Here is a 15,922-nt window from a genome sequence, read left to right as displayed (position 1 = left end):
GTGCAAGTTCAGAGACAAGACTTAAAGCAATGTCAGGCACTCTCACACATTAGAGGGCTATTGTGCGTGATGATCTTCCAATCGAACAAGTGGACTGTGCTGTCCACTTGGACAGATCCAAGACATGTCAAGAAACAGAAGACACTGATGTGACACGAATCAGCTTCCAAGGAGCTGATTGGTGCCATACACACACTGTTTTGCAATACAGATGTGCAGCTCTGACTCGGTTTGAGAATTTGTTTGTGCATCTTTTGATGCTAGAAGATGCATTGTTTGCTTGCATATCTGAGGTCTGTTTCAGAAGAAAGGCAGCTAGCATGCCTGTATGGGCACGCTAGCAATGATTGCCAGGCTTATCCCCCTATCAGCCGGCAGCAGGGCTTTGCTGCCAGCTGATTGGCTGGCTGGCCTTGGGGGGGTGGGACGACTGAACCTGATCTAGCGCGCAGGCGCTAGACCCGTTCTGTTCCTGGAAGCGACCCCCGCCCACCCGCACTGTAGCTCGTCTGGGATTAGCTGGTCGTTCTACGGAGGACCGGGTAGGAATTTTTGAGCATCATCTGATTGGCAATATGATGGTGTTTTGTTTTTGCCTACCTCAGACTGGCTATGGAGCACGTTTGGGTCTGCTAGATATCACTTACTGTTCTGGTCACTGGCGGTAGAAGTGCGGGGTGGGTAGACAGAAGACCTTCTCCGGCGTCCAATCTAAGCCAGCAAGGGCAGGGGTGAACCAGAACCGCTCTTTGGATGCTTGACCGGCTCGGGGAGGCAGGCAGGCTGGCTAGCCCCTGGTCTGAACTTTGGGGCCTTGCAGGGGTGACCTGAAGGCAGAGTAGTTTGGCTGGCTTACCCTCTTTGGGCGACAGTGAAAGGCGGGCTTAATAACAATTGAGCTACGCCTGGAGTTGGGTGGATGCCCTATGAGACTGGGGGACGTAGACGGCTAGGTCGTTTCCCCTATTTAGAACCCCGCACTTAGTTTGGGTATTGTTTCCTATTTCGCCTTGTTGCGCTTGTTGTAAATTAATAAAGTGGCCCATTTAATCCCATACCTGTTGTCGGCTGTATTTATTGGGGAATGCATGGTAACAAATATTGTCCCTATGTATGGATGATAGCACATTGTAGTGTGTTTTCCCCTTCACTATGGCTGTCAGAAGAGAGGGGTTTCAAAAATAATCTTTCCCAATCCAAAATAAAGGGGGAGAGTAACCTGCCATGGCTATTGTGTTCCATTCTAGTACAAACCCTTAGTTTGTATGTGGAGCCAACCAGTGTATTAGCAGTCCATCCAACTTACCAAATGAACTTTGAATGTTAATCTTTGAATGTTAATAGTTTTGCCCTCCTCCAACTGGTTTTTATTTTATTTATTTTTGAGTTTATTCATTGTTTTTATACATTGTATTTACTTAATTTTTTCCTATAAATTGTAAGCTGCCTTGGACATCTGGTCCGGCAAAGGAAAGGCAAGATAAAAATCTTTTAAATAAATAAACAAACTAAGAAGTGGTTCAAAGTGCAGGAAGAAAAAAGAAGGGAGTCTCACCTCCTCTGTACCTCCTGTACCTCCTCTGAACCTCTGCCCCCAAATATGTAAGGAGTAGAGCCTCTAGCAGGCCAGTGCCTAGAGTCTTTGAGGCCAATTTTAAATTCCCAGAAAAAGTTTAATGGGAGGGACCAAGTTATGGTATCACATCAAGGACTCCACTTTTACCAATGAACTAGAAGCATCTTCAGTAGTGTCTGGTGTAGGGTCTTCAGTATCCAACATCAACTTAAGCACGCATGAAACACAAAAAAATTATGGCATGATTTCATGGCATAGACAAAACATACAGAAAGACACACTCTGGATTCATTAAACCAAGCCCTGCTGATTTCATCCATTGCTACACAATTTAAATTAGAAAACAAAACACTCACAGTGACATAAAAACATTTCACTGCATTCTATAGGAAATGTACGACTCACTAAACTGAAGAATAATGACAGCAGGGTACTACATAGGTTTCTACATAACATGCTCGCAGCAGAAGTATGGGATAGATTGGGAAGAAGAGGCAATAGTAGAGGAGTTGAAGTGTCAGTATCAGCACATCCTTGCAAAACACCGATGAGTAAAACAAAGTAACTCCACAATTCTCATGGACAAAAGGGAAAAAGGGTTTCACAGAAATCTACCTGCTCATATAATTGCAGCAGCTGTACTATCTAACCCCTATCAGTTATAATCTGGAACAGTGCCACTTTCTATTAGCCAGGTAATAGAGGAACTGAAATTATTTATATGAGTCCATGTGAACCACTCCGTTTGCTCCAATGCATTCTGATGACTTAATTAGATAGTCAGTGTAACACATGTGGCTTTCCAGTCCGGTTCATCACAAAAGGCCAGTTCATCAAAGCTGGAGAGTTGTATGCTCTACAGCTAGATTAGAAATATGGATTTCTTCATTAAGTATCATGCAGCTGACTGTGCCTCTTGGTTTGTCACCATCTATTCAGACAATTAAATAAAACCTCATGCTGGATAAACTAAGGCTAATAAAGAGACCTCGAATTGAAGTGCAGCTGGCAATCTCTCCCTTATTAAGATTTGGTAGCACAGATCACGACAACATCTACAAAGAAAGGCATGTGGGCTGCTTTCTCATTCTCTTTTTTCTCCTCTGCTTTAATATTTGCCCTTTTTCGGGCGTGACATTTTGGTTGACAGAATAACAAAGGGTTGTAAATCCTAACAAAAAGGCAAAGAATAAACAAAGGTCAACTCTTAGAGTTGAGGAAAATGAAGCATTCAGAGGACTTTGACAATTTCTCTGCGTCAATCAAAATAAAACAAGAAAGAAAAGGGGGGGTGACTGACACCCGGGCCCCTGGAAGAATGATCTGAAAAGATTGCACATATGATTCTCTCTTTAAAGATATGGTTTCAAATGGCTACCTTTTTGAACAGGACTGATCACCCATGGTAGCACCCTAAGCATATTTAGTAGGAAGTTAAATTCTCCAGGACCAAAGAGACTCTCGGCCAAGTAAATGTGTTTTATGACTGGAGGATAAGAGTGACAGGTGAGTGCAGCAGAAAAGCTGGGAAAAAAGCTTCACAATAGCCTAGCATTGTTTGCAAAAGATACACACAATGATTGGCATGTGTCATGTTGCTACAGCTCCACACACACAAGATCATTTCTATAAATAAAACTGAACTCTGACATTTATCCTGTACTATATGACTTATGCTGGTGTGAAATAATGTTCTCCCAACCTACAGCTTTCTGTAATGTGCTTCAAACAAAAATGAATGGCAAAAATGACATATGATGTTTGATTGGGATCAGGTTTTCTCAGACATCACCCTATGTATTATGATGGAGTGAAATATAAAGATGTCAGATATAAGAAGCATCCTTAACAAACTAGATTAAATTAAAAACTAATTATTAAACAGTGATTAATAGTTGACTTTATCCCACAATTAGTAAAAAAAATGAAATATCCCTAAAATTTAATAAGTTATCGCAAACCAGTGCAATTAAATACTGGTATTAAAAATTAATAGTTGTCATTCATTAAACTCTTGATATAATTCCCAGTTTCCAAAGACCAATGAGATTTTTGGCTAAATTCCCAATGGATGGGATAATGCCTACTGTGAATTTATCAAACTTTCAATCAGTTAGCTGGGAGTTCCTCATAACCATGGAAATACATTCCAGAAGTTTGTTTTCAATTGTTTTACTGAGTCTTTAAGAAAGCACTAATTTTCAAACTCTCTATCATGATGGACTAGATGTTGTCTTCTCAAAGTCAGTCCAAAGTCTAGACTCATTATTTAAAACTCATGTCTATTTCATTGTGAAATACAGTGCGTGTGAGTGTGAGTGAGACTTTTAAAAGCTGCTAGAAAATACCCCTACAACCAGCCTTTGTCCTCTGAAAAATGCCATTCCCAGCCAGCCATGCGCTGAATGTAGAGTTGTCTTGTCTGCAAAAGCTATTCAGCCTAAAGATCATCTGCAACTGCCAGCTGGGTAGCAAAGTGGTTTGTCTACGTCCAAGAGATGGGTTGGAGTAACCAGGTGGGTTTCAGGCCTCCAATCAGGTAACATGATGATATCATCAAGCCAAGGCTTTTTAAGTTCCAGTCCACAAGAACTGGGTGTGTTCTGCCCAGTCTTGCCATGGATGCCTAATGCTGGTGTACGGAAACAAACCCACTAACTCATCCGTATGTGTAAAGGTCCAGGAGCCCTTGTACAAATGTAAGTCGTGAGGGCCCTAGGAGTTCCTATGACTCAATTGCTAAAGTGCTGGTCTGAGGAGCCAGAAACTACAAAACTTTTGTAGTTGAGTTTTGCAGCCTCAACTAGCCCCCCTTTTGGCAACGGGCAACCAACCTTTATATTTTGCAGCCATGGAGCACTTCCCCACCCAAAAAGAAAGAAGAAAAAAAAATTTAGGGATTTGAACCCCTAGCCTCTGCCTCCACAGACCAGCACTTTAGCAATTGAGCCATAAGAGCTCTTAGGCTCAAAGTGTTTGGAACTAATACTTGAGGCGCTTATGGCCACCAGCTGGGCTCAAGACCTTATATATTAGTTCTGAACACTTTAACTATAGGCTTTCCTATAGCCCAATGGAGAGAGTTTCCTATAGCCCAATGGAGCACCTCCCCACCTAAAAAAAATGGGGTGTTTCACTCCAGCTGAGGCAGGAGTGCTTTTGCTATCAGGGAGCTCACACGGAATGGATGTGTGTGTGTGTGTGTGTGTGTGTGTGTGTGTGTGTGTGTGTGTGTGTGTGTAGTTATTGACTACGTCTAGATGTATCATTACTTATTTCTCTGATTAAAAAATGGTTTATAAATAAATAAATAAATAAATAGATTAAATAAATAGATTAAGTTGTGAGTTCTTGCGCATTTTTTTTAACAAAAAAAGCACTGCACATAAGAACATAAGAACAGCCCCACTGGATCAGGCCATAGGCCCATCTAGTCCAGCTTCCTATATCTCACAGCAGCCCACCAAATGCCCCAGGGAGCACACTAGATAACAAGAGACCTGCATCCTGGTGCCCTCCCTCGCATCTGGCATTCTGATAAATAGCACATTTTTAAAATCAGGAGGTTGCACATACGCATCATGGCTTGTAACCCGTAATGGATTTTTCCTCTAGAAACTTGTCTAATCCCCTTTTAAAGGCATCCAGGCCAGATGCCATCACCATATCCTGTGGCAAGGAGTTCCACAGACCAACCACACGCTGAGTAAAGAAATATTTTCTTTTGTCTGTCCTAACTCTCCCAACACTCAATTTTAGTGGATGTCCCCTGGTTCTGGTGTTATGTAACAGTGTAAAGAGCATCTCTATATCCACTTTATCCTTCCCCTGCATAATTTTGTATGTCTCAATCATATCCCCCCTCAGGCGTCTCTTTTCTAGGCTGAAGAGGCTGAAGAGGACCAAACGCAGTCTTGCCTCATAAGGAAGGTGCCCCAGCCCAGTAATCATCTTAGTCACTCTCTTTTGCACCTTTTCCATTTCCACTATGTCCTTTTTGAGATGCAGCGACCAGAACTGGACACATTACTCCAGGTGTGGCCTTACCATCGATTTGTACAACAGCATTATAATAAGCTGTTTTGTTCTCAATACGTTTTCTAATGATCCCAAGCATAGAATTGGCTTTCTTCACTGCCACCGCACATTGGGTCGACGCTTTCATTGACCTGTCCACCCACCAACCCAAGATCTCTCTCCTGATTTGTCACAGACAGCTCAGAACCCATCAGCCTATATGTGAAGTTTTGATTTTTTGCCTCAATGTGCATGACTTTACACTTACTGACATTGAAACATATCTGCCATTTTGCTGCCCATTTTGCCAGTTTGGAGAGATCCTTCTGGAGTTCCTCACAATCCCTTCTGGTCTTCACCACTTGGAAAAGTTTGGTGTCGTCTGCAAACTTAGCCACTTCACTACTCAACCCTGTCTCCAGGTCATTTATAAAGAGGTTGAAGAGCACTGGTTCCAGGACAGATCCTTGGAGCACACTGGTTTTCACCTCTCTCCATTGTGAAAATTGCCCATTGATACCCACTCTCTGTTTCCTGGTCTTCAACCAGTTCTCAATCCATGAGAGGACCTGCCTTATCATTTCCTGACTATGGAGTTTTTTCAGCAGCCTTTGGTGAGGGACCATGTCAAACGCCTTCTGAAAGTCCAGATATATAATGTCCACGGGTTCTCCCACATCCATATGCCTGTTGACCTTTTCAGAGAATTCTGTCAAGTTTGTGAGGCAAGATTTACCCTTACAGAAGCCATGCTGATTGTCCCTCAGCAAGGCTTGTTCGTCTATGAGGTTTGAAGTTCTATCTTTGATGAGGTATTCCACCATCTTACCCGGTATAGATGTCAGACTGACCAGCCTATAGTTTCCTGGGTCCCCCTTCCTTCACTTTTTAAAGATCGGTGTAACATTTGCTATCCTTCAATCCTCTGGCACCGTGCCCGTTTTGAGGGACAAGTTGCATATTTTAGTCAAGAGGTCAGCAACTTCATTCTTCAATTCCTTAATAACTCTAGGGTAGATGCCATCAGGGCCCGCTGACTTATTGATCTTTAACCTATCAATTAGGTCTGAAACATTTTCTCTTTTAACCTCTATCTGACTTAATTCCTCGGTCAGGAGGGGCCATTTGGGCAGCGGTATCTGTCCGAGGTCTTCTGCTGTGATGCAGAAGAACTCATTCAATTTCTCTGCCATCTCTAAGTCTCCTTTAATCTCCCCTTTCCCTCCCTCACCATCCAGAGGGCCAACTGCTTCTCTGGCGGGTTTCCTGCTTCTAACATATTTGAAGAAGCTTTTATTATTCCCCTTAACGTTGCTGGCCATGTGTTCCTCATAGTCTCTCTTGGCCTCTCATATCACCTTCTTACTTTTCTTTTGCCACTGTTTATATTCCTTTTTATTCTCCTCATTAGGGCAAGACTTTCATTTACGGAAGGAAGCTTCCTTGCTCTTTACGGCCTTTCTAACGTGGCTCGTTAGCCATGCGGGCACCCTCCTGGACTTAGTCGAGCCCTTCTAACTTTGCGGTATACACTTCCGCTAGGCCTCTGTTACTGTTGTTTTAAGTTGCTTCCATGCACTCTGGAGAGACTGGACTCTTTTTACCTTCCCTTTCAACCTCCTTCTAATCAGCCTCCTCATTTGAGGGAAGTCCGCTCATACAGGTTTTTGTGAGAGATTTGCCTTGTGCTCTTCCCCCGACGTGCATTTCAAAATGAATTGCAGCATGATCACTGTTCCCCAATGGCTCCATAACATTGACATCTCTAACCAGGTCCTGAGTACCACACAATATTAAATCCAGAGTCACTTGTCCTCTGGTGGGCTCCAAGACTAGCTGCTCTAAGGCACAGTCATTTAGCATGTCAAGGAATCCGGTCTCCTTTTCATGTCCAGAACACAAATTGACCCTGTCAATATGAGGATAATTGAAGTCCCCCATGATTACAACCCTGTCCCTCCTTGACACCTCCCTGATCTGTTTCCTCATTTCAAGGTCCCCTTCCGGCTTCTGGTCTGGAGGACGATAGTACGCCCCCAGTATTACATCGCTCCTCAGGCCTGGTAATTTAACCCACAGAGCTTCTACGGTGGAGTCGGACCCACTTCAATCTCTACTTTGCTGGATACTATCCCCTCCTTAACATAAACAGCCACCCCACCTCCAACATGCCCCTCCCTGTCCCTCCTGTAGAGTTTATAGCCCAGGATTGCGGTATCCCACTGATTTTCCACATTCAACCAGGTTTCCATTACACCCGCTATGTCAGTGTTTTCCTTAGTCAGCAGACATTCCAGTTCTCCCATCTTTGCTCAGAGACTTCGGGCATTCGCCTAAAAGCATTTGTACATGGAATGCCCCAGGATGCGCTGCTTATTAGCTCCTTTGTCCCCACATCCTCTCATTGTGCCAAACCATCTGTCACATTCCATCACGCTACCATTCCCAATTTCGTCTCCTACTCTGCCTTTGCCTTGTTGTTCTCTAACCTCCCCATCCTCGCCCCATAGGGATGAGGAGTCCCGAACTGGATTCCCCTTGGTTCCTGTCGGCCTTCCCCCAGGGATCGGTTTAAAAGCTGCTCTGCCACCTTTTTAATGTTATGCGCCAGAAGTCTGGTTCCATTCTGGTTCAAGTGAAGCCCGTTCCTCTTGTTCAGGCCCCACTTGTCCCAAAACGTTCCCCAGTGCCTAACGAATCTAAACCCCTCCTCCCTACACCACCGTCTCATCACACATTGAGACCCCTGATCTCTGCCTGCCTAGCTGGCCCTGTGTGTGGAACAGGTAGCACTTCAGAGAATGCTACCCTTGAGGTCCTAGCTTTCAGCTTCCTACCTAATAGCCTAAATTTGGCCTCCAGGACCTCCCGGCTACACTTGCCCACGTCGTTGGTGCCAACATGCAACACAACTGCTACCTCCTCCCCAGCACTGTCTACCAGCCTGTCTAGATGAGAAGTGATATCTGCAACCTTCGCACCTGGCAGGCAAGTCACCATGTGGTCCTCACATCTGTCGCAAACCCCCCTCTCTATGTTTCTAATAATCAAATCCCCCACTACAAGAAGCCCCCGACCCCCCTCCCACCGAGGAGTATCCCGAGTGTGTTCAGATACGGGCCCGTCCCCTGGAAAAGGGGTCCCCCCTAAGGGATTGTTTCCCTCCTCTCCAGGATGATGTCCTCCAGCCCTGAGACTTCTCACACAGACAGCTGAGGAGCTGCGCGCCTAAGGGTGGGACAAAGCCTGATCGTCCCCAGAAGTCTCCCCATGGTCCTTCTCTGCCTGCCTCTGTTTCTCCAGGTCAGCCACCAAGGCTTCAAGGGAGCGGACCTGTTCCCTGAGTCCCTAGAGCTCCTTGCACCGAGGACACACCCATGACTTATGCCCCAGAGGTATATAGTCATACATGTTGCACTCGATGCAAAACACTGGATAGCCCCCACCAGGATGCTGGCTGGCTGACTGCATAGCTTTTGTTGTTGTTGTTGTTTTTAGGGGTACTTACAAAACCCTACACTGGTTTGCTGCCCTCTTCTCAAGGGAAGAGAAGGGCAGTGTCTGGGGCCCTGGCTTCCTCGCCTTGCTGTTAAACTCACACAGATGCTAAACTCGCGGTGCCTTACCTGGCACTTTGTTCCCGAGGCACTTGGTGTCCCAGAGGCCACACGCACTTCTGCGCGCTTAACATATATTAAGTTGAATCTAGATTTGTTGGATTAATAATGGTTAGCAAGAAAAGGTGCTCTGTGGGATTCCTTACTTAGTTTGAAATACAGATATCTCTTCATTGTTCAAGCATACAGCGTAGGCCTGAGGACTTCTCCCTGAATTATATCTTGAAGTTGAGGGGGCAACTAGCACCAGCTTCACCAACTCCCTATAGGGTAATGGCTGAGGCCTTGTCATTTAGACAGAGCAATTTTCATTCATGTCATTTCAACTTCAACTACTACTACTCTACATAGAAAAAAATATTGGAGCCCAGTAATACTGAAATTGGAGCCCAGTAATACTTTTGATAACCCTGGTGGTGCATTTCTGAAAAGCTGAGCTCCGTCTGAAACACCACTATAGGAAACATCATTGAAGGAAAGTAGCACTGACTAGCCAGAATGTGCTACCCTGGCTATCTTAAATTGGCTATCTTGATAGCAATCAACCCAGGAAGAGTAGCACTGTAACAGCACTAAAGGAAGCCACCTTGTGAAAGGTATTTCTGCAATATGAAAGACACCAACATGGCTCATTGCAGAAGTGGATCACAAAGAACTTATTCTGTTGAAATATAAAGTTCCTAACAGCTTGAACCTTGCAAATTCTAGAACCTGTTTTTGCAGATATCACTCTATATGGGTCTCTCCAAACCCCCAGACCACAGGCCAGAGCCAGGGTTTGGGAGAATCCTATCCCTGCACGAGCGACACTTATCAATCTGGCACACCTCAGCTTTTACTTTACCCAGATCAGGACAATGCAACACCCTGGGCAGTCGTTTCTGTCTGGAAATCTGGGCACAATGCCTCCTGGGCATTGCACCACAGACGCAACTGCCGCTCTGGTGAAGGCATTCCAGTGTGCAGCATTCTCCAGTTTGGAGACTACTGTTCTATATAGTCAGTCTAGACTACATAGAGCAGCAGTCTCACGGCACACTGGCAAGGCACTAAAATGGTCAAGGCACACCATCAGTTTTTTGATAATTGACAAAGCACACTATGTTTCCAGTGGGGTCTCACATCCCCCCAATGGCCCTACTAATAAATGACCCTCTCCCAAATTCTCGCGGCACACCTGGAGACCATTCATGTCACACCAAGGTGCTGTGGCACAGTGATTGAAAATGGCTGGTCTGGACCAACTTTTCGGCTTTTGCTGCTGTTTGCATGAAGTAAAAATATAGGCCTGCAGAGATAATTTTGACAGATTTGCTTAAGTCTAAATGTTTTTTTTTAGAAGTGCAATAGCATAGAAAGATTTTATTTGGGTAAGTATTTCATAACTAGGATAAGCAGAATGTTGTTTTACAAACTTTTTTGTTTTTGTTTTGCTACATGCCATAATTTAAATGGACCAATAAATAAGAGTAATTGAATTAAAATGTGAAGATCACATTTACAGTCAATCCTAATCACATTTGCCTGAGAGTAAGCTCCCCTGAACAAAGCTGGATTTACTTCTGGATAGGTTAGCATAGGGTTGCACTGTAAAGCATGCATTACAATCTCATATGTTTTATGCCAATAAAGGTCTTACTGAACTGAACCATCTCGTATGGTGCTTAAGCATATGTTAAAATTGAGAAAGCTAGAAATCATGTGCTGAGATCATTCTTAAATCTTGATTTTAAAAAATTGTGGCATAGCACGTATAGTACAAACCTCAGGAGACAACCATAGTAGAAAGAGTGTATTTTATATGTGAATTATAGGTAAGATATAATGACACCAGCTGAAAGGCTCAGCAGCGATTTTAATAAAGGAATGAGACAGTATTTCCCCATGGAAACTACATGCAAAGTAGTAAGAATCTGCCGGGATATGTAAAAGAGTCCACGAAATAAATACACCAGTGTAAGACAGTTCTTAAAATGACTTTACATGCATTCACATTAAGCAGAGACATCTAATCTTTTTAAAAATATTATGTTTGATGAACATAGTACAACAAAGAGCATTAAGAAATTTTAAAGTTTGCAATATTGTGCAATAGAAGGCACTGATATAGAGAGCTGAACTACTAGTTCTCCACTCCCGAGGTAGGTTTGGACTTTCTCAAACAGAAACCTTATATGCCACAGCAAACCTCTTTTTAAATTGAGAAGAATTTCATATCCAGTGTGCAACTTCATGGAGTATTCCTCTGCAGTCGCACAATTTGTTATGGAACCCCTTCCAGGTGAAATTAAAAATACATGGTTACCCCCCCTGCCCCCCCGCTGACCTTCCAGTGAAGCATCAAAACATTTCTTTTACATCTTGCTTCTCACTATTGAATATGGTGGTCTCTGAATGTTTTCTCTCTGCTATCAGTATTGTGTATTTCTCTGGCCTTGGACTCACCTTCCTCTAGGGCAGTTGGCACCCGTGGCAAGCCCAACAGCGACAGCAGCCCGACAGGCCCTGGCAGGCCTTCGGGCTAGGTAAGAAAACCACCACGTTCCCCAGCGTGGCAGGAATACTGCCCAATGGTGAGCACTAGGAACCCAGCCACACCCAGGCTGGCATCAATATAAAGCTAAATTGCTTCTCTCATAGGCAATGTTATTTAGCATGTTCAAGGTTTAGTAAACCAAGTAATTTGGTGATATTAGGGTAAAGGAGGGTAAAATTCCAAATGTGCTGAACCATGAAGAACTAGTTACATAACTACACAAGAATTCTCAGAGGGAGCTCTGCTCATAGTGTGTGCTTTCATTTCATGGAAGTATTACTGTGGCTAGGACACATAAAGCCTCCAACCATTATACATAGCTACATGCTTTTACCTAGTACAGTATATACACCATCTATCACATGATCAATAACCACACTTTAAAATACGAACATTTTTATTCCTTGGATAGTGACTCATATCTGAAAGATTTTCATTAGGCATTCTAAAAAAGACAATATTCACCAAATATAGAGAAGAAATGGATCAATAAGGCGGGACTGATACCCATCACTAGCCTACAAAGGCAACATCCCAAAATGAAAAAGTGACATGGCACTACCTGCTATAGCTTACAATTCCCATCTAAAACCAGTATCTTCAATTATCTACAACTCTTTCTCACAGATGGCTCCCTAATTTAAAATGGCTACTCACCACCAACAACAGATCACACAACAGATGTACAAATCCAGGACTAAACCCTGAATCAAAACCAATTCTTATCCCACATTTACCTGGGCAACATTACTACAAAAAATATCAGCCATATCACTTGGTGATCATTCACCTTTGCATCCTCCAATATATGCCATTAACAGTCAGCAATGTCTCTCTCTCTCTTTAACATAGTTTGTCTAGTCTCTATGCAAGGGAATAAATTGATACAAATCTGATTTTAATAAAGAGTTAATATTGATAATCCAGAGGGAGAACATTTCAGACTCCCATGACACACTGCTGCTGACCTGAAAATCACTGTTCTTCACCACAACAGGTTCCTATATGAAAATGATGAACTTGGATTTTTCAACATATCTGATTCTGTTCTGTTCAATCCAAACTGAGGACTTCTTCCCACCATGGGTATAAAATTAGCATGAAATATTATGATTGCTGTTATGAATAGATTACACAATTCTAGCCAGTATACACATGAGCTTCTTGTGGAAATGACATAGGCCTGTTGTATCAACCACATTTCATGCCTTTGATCCCACATGTGTCAGCCAATTGAGAACACATAATGCTGCGATAAAGTCCATGAAAACTTATGCCACAAAAGATCCTCCAGATGTAATAAGATGCTTCAGTTTTTGCCATTTTTCTTCTGCATACTATCATAAAACTCTTTCATTCAGAAAACTTATAAAGAAACTGGTCACGAATCTTACTTCCACAGACTCCTATTTCCATTTCACGCACCTGACCTTCTTGATTACTGACTAGGCTCTTCTTGATTGACTATATGCATAGAAAATGATTCTACAGCTTGGATCTTGGAAGTAGACCCTTTGTCATTTCAGAATGAATTATTTCAGGACGGAGACCTTTGGATTTTATTTTATCATACTATAAGTCATGAGACCTGGCTTACACATATAAAAAAATCTCAATGTGAATTAACAGTAAAATTAGAACATTGATTAGATGTCATCTGAGCATAAAAAAAAATTCAGATAAAAGTAATTCCTGTTCTGAGATCTTGATCTTGCATCTGATTCAAACATCACTCTTGAAAATGTTATTGCAGTATACATGTTGAATATCACACACCAAGTTTACATATCTCAGCAGGTAATATCAAATATTAAAATTCTATTTTGAACTGAAATTCCATTCATCCAATTTGATATCAATAACAGCACCTTGTCATTCAGTAATATGGTATTTCATTGTGAAGGCAAAACATGGAAGTTTCTCCTATAGAAAAAAAGGGTTTCTACAGGAGAAGAAAACAGTTCTGAAACAACTGCTTTCCAAACACTGAAATATAGAGATGGGTAAGTCATTTGGCACTAAGGGGCACAACCAAAGTTTTCATCATTACATTTTCAGAATGCAAGCTCAAATCTATTAAAGGTTCCTTTTTAAAAAAAAACAAACCGTTGGCATTTTGAAATTTCCATGTGTCCCAGAGGTTTCACATTGCCCATTCAGACAGCTGCCATCACAAGTACCTGAATACAATTTTGAAATAATGCAAACAGCAGAGACACAGGCTTTTTAGATTATTGCTAATTGTTAGGAAAGTCTCCCAGGAGTCTGGCTTGAACCGGGTGCTAAAATACAGTGATATCTGCATTTTAGTAGCATCTCTGCTGCAATTCACTTTTGGGTGAACTTCAGCACTAGCCCATTGCATGCAACACACTCTCTCTAGTTGTGGTTCTCCTTTTTGGTCTGGAGTCCTTTACACTCCTAAAAGAAGTCTCAGAGAGGCCCAGAAAACCAGGACATGCACAGAATGGTGCAGCGCCAAGTTCAACTCCAAACACCAGTGAAGAGTTGGAATAGGAGGGAAATAAGGAAGGAAAACTGTTAACAGGGAGATGGGAGGTATGGTCAAGTAAATCAGGCAGGGGGCGGTGGTGGCCATGTATGGTGTGCTTGTGGAGCCCCTGAAGGAGCCCACTTTGATTAAAAAAAAAAACTGTTGAGAAAAGAGAAATTTCTTGAGATGTTGCCTAATATTCAAGAAAATTTGCTAGGTGGGACAAATTACTAAAGCTATGCTGAAGCCATTTAGATACACTCTGCCTAACAGTATATATGCTTGTCGTCTCTATAACCTCTCTCAGTGCTCCATGTCTGTATGAAGATCAATTTGTGTCTGTTTGGACAAAAATCTAATCCATAAGAAGTGTATTTTTCTTTTGCATTGCTCCACCTGTCTAGACTGATTTCAGTGGGTCTTCTCTAGAATTTATAATAATCTGGACAGCAGCAGTATGGAATGAAGACACGCCATAGCTAGTAATTTACATTATATGTGTACTTTCACCATTTCAGGTTTCTCTACTTTGGTACTTTTCTTTGTAGTTTTGTAATTATTCTTTATTACTGTTGTCTTTAATCCTTAAATTCACGTTTGCCCTTCCTGTTTCTTTGGACCTTTTTATGTATATTTCTTGACAAATCCAAAGAAGCCATTTGGATAATTCAATGGGGAATTGAGCATACTCCACAAATCATCAGTTTCTCAGATCCTCTCACACACAGGCACTCATACCAACATGCACATTCTGAAATGCAAAAGACTCTACAAGTGTTTTGAATAAACTGAATTCTACCTGGAATAAGCTGACCAAGTAACTGATGAATCCGGGACAGGCTGAGTACAGCTACCACGACAGTAAAATAACAACATTTCCATTTCATGTTGCTTCTGTTCTTGCATCACACCAGTCCAATAGCACTTCTAGAAATGTTATCTGCAACAACATAGAATGAAAGAATGAACATTTACATTCTCAATGAAATTTAGATATATTTTCAATGTTTTTTGCTCAATTTATCTGAACAAAATAGCAATGCACACACAACCTGCAAAAAAATTTCCTTGTAATTGCAATATAATTGTCCTAGAGATTATGAATCACACAAATAAGCAGCTAGCCATAAAATTAGAAAACACAGCTGGATTAAAGATAAACACACTATCGTGTGGCAGCAGGAGATGTTTTGACACTTAGGGCACAAGCCTAATCAGGTCTACTCAGAAGTAAGTTCTATTTTGTTCAATGGGGCTTACTCTCAGGAAAGTGTGGTTAGGATTGCAACCTTAGAAATGTTTCAGCCAATAAGGGTGGACTACAATGCAAGCAGGACTATAACATTTATGGCTTTTCAAGCTAAAGTATAGCTACCCATAAACCAAATTCAGCAAGTTATCTTAGTATTTATTTCACTCCATTCCTGCTTTGGAAAGCACCTATTTAAATTTCTATGTGCTTGACATTTCATAACAGTTAAGCAGACCTAAACTCTTTACAATATTTGTTGAAAAGAGGTTATCTGTTTTTGTGGTGTTAATTAGCCAGAAGACCAGTTGGCGGTAAGATATTTATAGATGTCTGGTGCTTGGGATGGACACAATGTTTTTTAGTACTACACCAACAGTTGAATGAACCTATAATGTGTCTTCAGTCATCATTTCAATATTAAAAAATGAGA

The 15,922-nt window shown here is 42.1% G+C and overlaps 1 protein-coding gene across 1 annotated transcript in view; it reads right to left on the bottom strand.

Moving 5' to 3' along the window:
- ROBO1 (roundabout guidance receptor 1) overlaps positions 1–15,127 on the bottom strand; it is a 699,165-nt gene extending 684,038 nt beyond the window's left edge. The window contains exon 1 of the mRNA XM_066622672.1: positions 15,040–15,127. Within this exon, the coding sequence (XP_066478769.1) occupies positions 15,040–15,127 (88 nt within the window). The remainder of the gene's footprint in view (positions 1–15,039) is intronic.
- Positions 15,128–15,922: the final 795 nt, after the last annotated feature.

This window comes from Tiliqua scincoides, chromosome 3, assembly GCF_035046505.1.
Source record: "Tiliqua scincoides isolate rTilSci1 chromosome 3, rTilSci1.hap2, whole genome shotgun sequence".
NCBI classification, from domain to species: domain Eukaryota; kingdom Metazoa; phylum Chordata; class Lepidosauria; order Squamata; family Scincidae; genus Tiliqua; species Tiliqua scincoides.
Note: the sequence above shows the minus strand (reverse complement) of the source record. Positions and strands in the feature narration are given on the sequence as shown.